The sequence below is a fragment of the Mesoplodon densirostris genome, chromosome 7 (assembly GCF_025265405.1).
Source record: "Mesoplodon densirostris isolate mMesDen1 chromosome 7, mMesDen1 primary haplotype, whole genome shotgun sequence".
NCBI classification, from domain to species: domain Eukaryota; kingdom Metazoa; phylum Chordata; class Mammalia; order Artiodactyla; family Ziphiidae; genus Mesoplodon; species Mesoplodon densirostris.
In genome coordinates this window covers 6,304,559-6,314,066 of record NC_082667.1, presented here as the reverse complement: position 1 = coordinate 6,314,066, position 9,508 = coordinate 6,304,559, and the positions used below count along the sequence as shown (strand labels likewise).

General features: G+C 49.9%; 1 protein-coding gene across 4 annotated transcripts in view; it reads left to right on the top strand.

The window, feature by feature from the left end:
* Positions 1–3,980: 3,980 nt before the first annotated feature.
* KDM2A (lysine demethylase 2A) overlaps positions 3,981–9,508 on the top strand; it is a 104,412-nt gene continuing 98,884 nt past the window's right edge. For 2 of the 4 annotated variants that reach the window (XR_009532935.1, XM_060102718.1), the window contains exons 1-2: positions 4,169–4,939; positions 6,182–6,305. Coding sequence is in view for 3 of the 4 variants with exons in the window: in XM_060102718.1 (XP_059958701.1) it covers positions 6,264–6,305 (42 nt within the window). In the remaining variant the exon portion in view is untranslated. Of the gene's footprint in view, positions 4,043–4,168; positions 4,940–6,181; positions 6,306–9,508 lie in introns of those variants that run through there. The other 2 variants (XM_060102719.1, XM_060102720.1) reach the window with 2 other exon arrangements.

Here is a 9,508-nt window from a genome sequence, read left to right as displayed (position 1 = left end):
ATTAGGGTGCACCAAACATGGGTAAAGGGAAGTGGGCAAGCAAGGTCTACTCCGCTGATGACATGGGCGTGGCTGGAGAGAGGAATGAACACAGCAGGTGGGGAGCAGCAGAGTGATGGAGAGAATGCTTTAAAGAAAGAGACCTCAGGATGATCAGGTGATGACCAGGGAGAGGCAGACAGAATCAGGGACGAGAGAAAACTGGAGATCAGAGACACCAGGGGTTGGAGAGGAGAGACTAGGATCCAGGAAAGGAAAGAGGAAAAGCTACGAATAAGTCACTCCTTACACTATAAATTTGCTTAAACAGTGAAGCATCTGTACTTAAAACTTTCCTCGAAACTGGAGGTCACACACACAGTAAATGCTCATAATCCATGGCTACTATGTGTCAGACACTGGGCTTTAAGACATTATTTACCTCATCCTGATAGTTAGGTATTTTTCCCACTGTATAGATGAAAAACCCAGGCTTTGAGGAGTTCATTAGGACTGACTAGCTGGTAGCCAGCCGAGTAGACCTTCTGTCTTTGATGCCAATACTTTTTTTTTTTTTTTTGCGGTACACGGGCCTCTCACTGTTGTGGCCTCTCCCGTTGCGGAGCACAGGCTCCGGACACGCAGGCTCCACGGCCATGGCTCACGGGCCCAGCCGCTCCGCGGCATGTGGGATCTTCCCGGACCAGGGCATGAACCCGTGTCCCCTGCATCGGCAGGCGGACTCTCAACCACTGCGCCACCAGGGAAGCCTGCCAATACTTTTTAATTACTGGCTATGCTACCTCCCAGGGGCCCTTCAAGACCAACTCTTCTATTTCGGTTTAGACCTACACTGTTTGGGACATCCCTACTTCCTCCTGAACATTGAGGGAGTGCAGAGAAATCAGAAATAACTTAACTTAATTGACCAGACTACAGGGTTCTCTTCTCTCACTAAAGTCTCTCCAAGGAAGTGGGTGGTCTGAATTTTGACTCTCAGCATTTGATGGGTCTTAGCTTTGCTCAAGAAAGCAGAGGTTTGTTAATATCTTATTAAGGCACCAGCTTATTCCAGTCAGGGATTCTCTTCTCAATGCTTCTAGAAGGAATTTTTCCTTCCTTCTTTCCATCTACTACTCTCCCCCTCTCCCTGCAGCTGCAGGTGAAGTCATATAGCTGTTCACAGTTCTAGCGGGCTTCTTGGGGAATCCCCAATCTCTGTTCTCTTTGAAAATGGCTCTTTTAGGGCAAAGCAGTGAGCCTCATGATATGCCCTTGCCAATCAGAGCCATTGTGATTTGGGGGCGGCGGGGGGAATCACTGGCCATCTGCCTATCTCTTATCTCACCCTGCACATCTGCTTTGGAATATTAACAAAGCCTGCCTGTGGAGAAACCACTGTGTATATGTTTAAACATCATGTCGCCCAGTGCAGACTAGTTAACAAATAGTTTTCAACTGGAAAAGAGCTGGCTGCAATCTGACAAACCTTTACTCGCAGTCCTGTTCAAAGTAAGTATTACTATTATTGTTCTTGGAGCCTTCTTAGGTTTCGTCCCAGCATACCCACCTGAGTTAAACCTGTAGGAGGCATCTGTTATCTGAAGGTGAGCAACTCAGTTCACTGAGTGTTAATTACTTTAAGGGGTCCTGGATCTTAAGACCAAGTTGAGTTTCTGCTAGAGACCTCCTTCTCTCTCTCTTTGCCCCCAAGTATCTCGTGGGTTTACAGGGATGAGTGGGAAGGAAATAAAGCCGTTTATTTTGCAAATAGCAATGAGGCCTGACACTCAATCTGACAATGGCAGAAGTCTTTCTCTCCTTCTTAAACACAAAACAAACAAGCTGCTGCCTTTTTCTATACCTACAGAGAGCCAGATGCCTATGGGATCGCATCTGGTAGTGCCAATATTAAAGACTGCTGCCTTTTAAATATATTTTACTATAGTCTGAAAGGCTTAGGCTTTAGGCCTGATAATTTTGGGTGAAGCTCTTCATTTGCTCTGAAAATCTAAGAAGTCTGAACAAAACTAGTATTAGAATAAAGAATATTTCCCAGTGACTGGAATGCAAGAGGGTGATACCATGTTAACAAATCTTCTGTGTTGTTTGTGAGAAGTTGCAGTCTGGTGTGGCAAGGCACTAAACTCTTCTCTGTTAGAGTAGTCATGCAAGCTGTTTAGCTTTTCTGTACTTCAAGTGTCTGTCTTTTCTGTACTTCTGTACTTCAAGTGTCTATCTTTGAAATGAGTGTAATGCTACCTGCACTTTAGCTTGTCCCCTACGGATGTTGTGAGACAAAGCAGAGAATGTCTGTAAAGCTCCCCAAGTTTGCATGTAGAAAAACCTCATGTGCTAATAAATAATACCTTGGGTTTACATACTGCCTTTGCCCTAGAGTCCAAACCTTGACAGAAATAGAAGATATAATTATTTCAATTATTGTCTTTCTCTAACGTCTTCCTAAAAGAGTTCCATGTTGTTCATGGAAGTTATATGATTCACTCCATGCCCTTCCTCTCTCCTCCATCCCCGGATCCCAGGAATCAAGAGTTTAAAAGGTAGGAAACCAAGGCAGGGAGAAAAAAGATCTATGTGACACCTCTCAGCAAGAGTGTAGTGAAGCCAACAGAGCTGACCCCGGGCGTAACGCCCAAGCCACGGTCCTTTACGGGATTTATAATTTAAACGGGCCCCAAAGCACGAGATTGGCTGGGGAAATGCCCTGATCGCGGTTGGGCTGCTCGCATGGCGTTGCTCAGATACCTCTGGCCGGGCTCCGTCGACGACCCCAGCCTGCTAGCCCGTCGGGCAGCTGTCGAGCCGCGGAAGCCCGTTCGTGGGCAGGGCTGCCGCGGCTCGGCGGCCGCTGCCCCATCGCTGACCCTCGCGCGAAGCTGCGCGCACCGAAAGAAGACATCTTCCCGGCTGGGCCTCCAGCGCCCGCCGCGGCCCGGGGCGGCGGGGTCGGCCCGCGGACTGGGGACAGCTCGCGCACCCCTCCGTGGGGGGCGCCCCGGCTCGCCGGGGGCGGGGTCACGTCCCACCCGGGCCGCCGGGGGCACGGGCGCTGCGGAAACCTGAGCGTGGCCGACGAGCGGGGGCTTGCAGGGCTACCTCCCCGGGCGCCTCGGGCCCGCGGTGGGCGCGCCGGCCGCCACCGCCCCCGGGCCGTCGCGGCGACCACTCCCGCGCCTGGTACCTGTGGACGCCCTTGTCAAGCGCCCGGAGCTCCCCCGGGGGAGCCGAGCCCAGGACAGACATGCTACTCCCGTTTCCTGCCCCTTCGGAGCGGCGAGGAGTGGGTGAGGCGGGACCGGGATGCTGCACCGAGGAGCCCCCCGAGCCGAGGGCGGACTGGCCCCGCGGCGAGGGCGCCAGGGCCTGCCCGGTGATGGCGGGCAGGCCGGCCTCGGCCCAACGGCGGGCGCGTGAGGGGAGGGAAACCGGCGGGAAGGCGCCTCTTCCCTGCGCCCCCCTCGCCCTGGGCAGTCTGGCCGGCCGGGCCCAGCAGCCTGACCCCGGGAGACCCCGCTTTGAGGCGGGCAACGGCTGTCCTCGCCCAGGCCGCCCGGCCCTCAGGTTGTGCGACTGTGACGGGCTGACTCGCGCAGAGGGCGGTTGAAGGGGAATGGGGCGCGTCTCCCCTCTGCTTGGGGGGGTGTTGTGCTTTGTGGGGGGTCGGGGGTCACCACCCTCCCAGAAGAGGTGGGGGAGGGCCGCCGGCGCAGCTGGCCGGCGAGGGGCGGGGTCACAGAGGCGAAGTGTGTGTTCGAGCGAGGGCGTGTGGGGGGCAGGGCGCGCGCGGAGGAGGATCTGTGGCCTGCGCGCAGGCGCGAGCAGCGGGCCGGGCCCGAGCCCTGGAAGAAGGCCGACGGGGAGCGGGGGCGGTGGGCCGGCGGGAGGGCGGGCAGGCTGACGCGGGGGGGGGGGCGGGGAGCCGCGTCGGCGTCGCGGGGGCGCGAGCGATTCGAGGCCGACGCATCCGCGCGTGCGCGCGCCGGCAGAGTGTCGGCGTTAGAGGGGAGTGACGCGTGCGCGTTCACGTGCACCCCGGAGAGCGGTAAGCAGCGAGGAGAGGCTTGAAGGGGGGTGGGGGGTGGAGCGGCTAGCCGAAGGAGGGGAGGGGAGGCGGCGCCTGCGCAGTGCGCCGCGGAGGAGCTGTGTGTATGTGAGAGTCTGACGGGTTCAAAATGGCGGCGGCTGCTTCAGCGGCTCCTCCTGTGTGAGGGAAACAACACCCCTCCCCGGCAGCGGCGGCGGCGGCGGCGGCTGCGGCTCGCAGAGCACCTTCGCAGCGGCTCGGCCTGTCGCCGCTCTGTCTATCCTGGGCAGGGGGCGCTCCGGGAGGAGGGGCAACGCCAGGGGGCCCATCCCCCGGAATCCCTCCTCTGCGACTGGGGAGTAGCCGGGGGCTCGTCCCGCAGCTCGGAGCCCGGGCTGAGGGGGAGACGCGAGGGGAGCCGGGGCCCCCAGCCCGGCGCGCCGCGCCGCTCCCGCCCTCTCCGCCCCCCGGGGCCGGGGCCCGCGTTCCGGGGGGCCGGGGCGGCGCGGGCAGCCTCGGGTCGGCCGGTCTCAGCTGATCGGCCGCCGCTCCCGGGCTCCGGAGGTGGCCCAGCGGCTGCTTGTCTAGGGCACGGCGGCCCCGCAGCCGGGGCTGGCCCGGGGCTCGGGCTCGGGCTGCTGACCGCTGGCCCGGGGGAGGCGGGGGCGCCCCGGGCTCGGCGCCGAGGGGTCGCGCTCCCCTCTCCTGACGCCTCAGACTCCCGGTCTCCAAAGCCAGAAGAGGAGGTTTGATTCAGCAACTGTTTCCTCTCTTTTCCGGGTCGCTGTGACCCTCTGGATACTGGGTTGATCCACGGAAAAAACCCGAAGACGACGTTTGGGATTTAATTTTTCTTCTCAGTTTTTGGAATCTTTTACTTCTCACTTGGACAAGAACTCACGAGCAAAATCCCCGGTGAGATTCCCCCTCTTGTCGCCCCCCCCCCCTTGGAAGTTTTGGTTCGCTGTGTTATCTAAAGACTTAATGTAAAGTTTCTATTTCTTTTTCCGATGGGTGAACGAACCATTGAAACGCCTTTTCCTGGGGGAACCCGGCGAGATTTTCCATTTTTCCTCTCCGGCCCTGGCTGCTCTGAAGCCCGGGCGGTCTTCGCCCAGGGGGTGCAAACACGGTTTCCCTCCCGACTTGGGGCGAGGGCTTCCTCCAGGAGGGCTCTGCCACGAACTGCTCTTGCAAACTGTGTCATCAGGTCCAGTGGTCTCGTAGCAGTTTTGAAAGGATGCTGTTAACGTGGCCTTAATGTAGTTACAAAAAAGAAAAAAAAAAATCTGCATTCTCTATGGAAGCCATTATCCCTGAGAATATTTAGGAAAAAGAAAAACCTTTCTTGGTATTAGGGATCGGCCGTCGCGCAAACCGGTCTTTAATGTTTGGAAAAGATGAATTTTACTTACGTCTCTAGGTAAAATCGTTCATTACTTTACACAGAAAGACCTGATAAATTTTTGTGTCTGATTTGCAACTCCCTTGAATTTGTTTCAGAGTTGTACACATCTTGTGTTGGGGTGGAGGGTTGGTTTGGGAATGAAAAGATCCGGGGAGTCTAGGAAGGAAGGCGACGATTGCATACGGATTTACTAGAGGTGTATGGGAAATTGTTCTGGAGTCTTTATTTAAATCCTAATTTCTTGTTCTCCTTATATAGTTTAGTCTGTCCTTTTCTTTAGTTTCTTATTACGGGTGAGAGAGAACTAATTTGGTTAGGATCTGGATTAGTTCAGTGGCTGCTTCACCTGGCCAGCTCTCTAAGAGAGAAAAGTCCTGTGTCCCCCCACCCCCTTTCATTTTTTTTCTTTCTTTTTTTTTTTTTTTTTTTTTTTTTTTTGCTAATGCTGCCATTGAAGGGGAGCCTTGCGTATTGTAATCCTGTGGGGAGAAACAAGTGGTATAGCCCGTCTGTAAGGAACTGAAACCAACATCTTCTTGCCTATAGGCCTCAGACAGTTGTAATGTGATTAATGTTGATCTTGACATGGAATCACTTGCCCCAGAGCCGAGAGGTCCCAAACTGATGAAGAGGAACCAGATTTCTCAGGAAGCCTTTAACTTACACATATCCTAAACACTTCATTCCGAGGAAAGAAAGGTTGAGTTCGAGGATGAGTTCTCATCTCTGCTCATATCATTATTCTTTAGTGTTGCAATCTGGTTCCTAAGGAGGAAGAGGAAGGCAGCCCTGGAGTGGTTTCTTTCTGTAATTTCAACAGAAGAGTGAGAGATGGAACCCGAAGAAGAAAGGATTCGTTACAGCCAGAGATTGGTTAGTATTTTCTTGTCTTTTTTTTTTCTTTTCTTTTCTTTTGTTTTTTTCCAATTTTGAAGCAGAATAACTTTTGTTTCCATTTGTGAACATACTGTGATTAAAACTTTTCAGGTGGCTTTTCTCTACACCAGAGGAGGGAAGGTGTATTAGTATCTCATTTGAATTTTAGGCCAAGTAGTTAGAGTCTTAGTAGTCATCCTATTTGGAAATGGATTTATAGGTAGCTTTTAACTTCTGCTGAAACCGTTGTAAATCAAAGGATTTTGTGGATTACAGTGTGACAAGGATTCCTAATTTTGACATTGTAATAAATCTAATTGATTAAGTTAGATTTGAATGTAAATTTGAGGGGCAAAACTGTTTGAGGAAGGATAGTTTTGTATAATTTTTTTAGATTATTGTGTACCAAGATTTTTGGCTTTGAGCTGGGGAGTGGAAATGTGGATTTTTTTTTTTTAACATAAATTAACACTGATAGGGTTGAAGGGGATTGATTGAAAGAAGGTAGAATACTGGATGCTGATAAAGTTCTGCGTTTTGTATTTTGGGAGGGATGTATGTGATATATCTTATAGAAATAAATTTTTACTTAGTAATGATTTGGAAGGAATTAGCTTGTATGTGCATATGAATACTTTGTCCTTTAGGCTCCCGCTTTCCTCTCAAGGTTTCCCTACTGGAGTTTAAGAATTTGATTTTTGTTTTCCCTAGTCAAAGAGAGCTTTATTAATGTTCTCACCATATATTCGTTTCAGAAATTTGAATTTATTTGTAGAGTGGGGAATGAGGAAAGCCACAGAACTATATGCATTATGTAAAATTTGGTGAACTGAAAGACCTAGAAAATTACTAAAGGAATTTATGCTGGTTTTATTTGGCTCTGCATTTTAGACTGAATTTGGAGGAAAAAAGAGTGATTCTTTAATTCATTTTCTGATAATCTTCAGACTCTTTGAGAAAAGGCCGTTCTCCCCCGCGCCTCCCCCCCCACCCCCCGCCCCAGTGTGACTGTTGAAAAGGTGTGGTGTGTATTGGCAAGTGTATCCAGTAGGCAATATGTTCTGGCAAAGTTTTATTTCAGAGATTTGCTTCTTGTCTCCTAATCTGTGTGTTGAGATTATAATTCTTTATCTTTAACTTTTAGAAATAAAGTATATCATCAGTGGAATTTTGTACGTTTAGGATTCATTTTTGTTTTGACATTTCTTGAATTCAGTTTTTTGGGGGGAAAAGAAAGAAGATGCTGCAAAACTCTCTTCTCGGTTAGTTACTTCTATATGGATTTTCGTTTTTATCATGTCAGGCTGGTAGAATTGCTGAGCTGTTTCATAAATATCTGAGAGATCTTGGGATCCAGTCTTTCAAAGCAAGTTTTCATATTTTTTAACAAGATAGGGAGGTAGTGGTAAGGAGACCCAAGGAATCTGTGATTTTTGTCCTGGTGAGATTTTTTTTTTTAATTGTAAAATGATTGCTACCTGTTGCACACATTAACCTTTTCCTTATCTAGCATATTTTTTTTCTTTTGGTTTATGTGCTTTTGTAGCAGTGTTGTGTAAGAGGGTACAGCAAATATTTTGGGAGAATCTTGCTCACTTAGAATTTTGGGTAATAATCTGGGAGTTTAGGGTGACTAATGTCTGTTTTCCTTTTTTAAATTACATGACAAAATTATATTCAAAGTGTAAATCCCTTCCATAACATAACTTTTGATATGAGAGCATATTGGTGGCTAATTTGAATGGCAGTCTGCCTACCAAACTTTTAAATTTATTTATTTATTTATTTTTAAAATTTATTTTATTTTATTTTTGGCTGCGTTGGGTCTTCATTGCTGAGTGTGGGCTTTCTCTAGTGGTGGCGAAAGGGGGCTGCTCTTCATTGCGGAGCACGGACTTGAGATGCGCGGGCTTCAGTAGTTGTGGCGTGCAGGCTTCAGTAGCTGTGGCACACGGGCTTAGTTCCTCCGCGGCATGTGGGATCTTCCCGGACCAGGGATCGAACCCTTGTGCCCTGCATTGGCAGAGGATTCTTAACCACTGTGCCACCAGGGAAGCCCTAAATTTATTTATTTTATTTAATTTATTTTTGGCTGTGTCGGGCCTTTGTTGCTGTGCGCAGGCTTTCTCCAGTTGCGGTGAGCATGGGCTACTCTTCGTTGCGGTGCGTGGGCTACTCTTTGTTGCGGTGCGTGGGCTTCTCATTGCGGTGGCTTCTCTTGTTGCAGAGCACGGGCTCTAGGTGTGCGGGCTTCAATAGTTGTGGCTCGCAGGCTCTAGGGCGCAGGCTCAGTAGTTGTGGTGCATGGCCTTAGTTGCTCTGCAGCATGTGGGATCTTCTTGGACCAGGGCTCAAACCCGTGTCCCCCGCATTGGCAGGCAGATTCCTAACCACTGCACCACCAGGGAAGCCCTGCCTACCAAACTTTTAATGTCTATGTGGCAAGTGCTTATATTACAGAATTCTCTATTGATGAAGTTAGATATTTGAGGAATTTTAAGACTGACATGAAGGCATAAAGGCTAATTTTTACAGTAGCTATAACACTGTATCTCTTTAAAGTAAGTCAAAGTATAGAATTTAGCTTTGTTTTGCAGTTACTGGCCATGGAACATAAAGTTTGAAAGAGAGACAAAATGACAGGTGTGCTGGGCTTCACTGGTGGCGCAGTGGTTGAGAGTCCGCCTGCCGGTGCGGGGGATGCGGGTTAGTGCCCCGGTCCGGGGGGATCCCACATGCCGCGGAGCGGCTGGGCCTGTGAGCCATGGCTGCTGGGCCTGCGCGTCCGGGGCCTGTGCTCCGCAACGGGAGAGGCCATGGTGGTGAGAGCCCTGCGTACCACAAAAAAAAAAAAAAAAAAAAAAGACAGGTGTGCTAATTTGGTTTGGTGATTAAACTTTGTGTGGTCTCATACTATGTTTGTCAAATTGAATTGAATTACCTAGTGCATTGATTATAGTGTTATTGGCTATCACTTCCATATTGTTTTAGAGGACAAAACCTAAATGGTTATCCCTCTGTGACATACTTTCAAAATAGCCTCTTGGGTGAGAAAATGTAGTATACCAGTATTAACAGTCTGAGGCCAAACTCATTTCAGAACAAGAGTGACTTTAATATTGAGGACCTTTTACCTATCTTTAAAAAAAAAAGTTGTATCCTTACTTATAAGAATATGTATTGTATTATTCATGATTGAA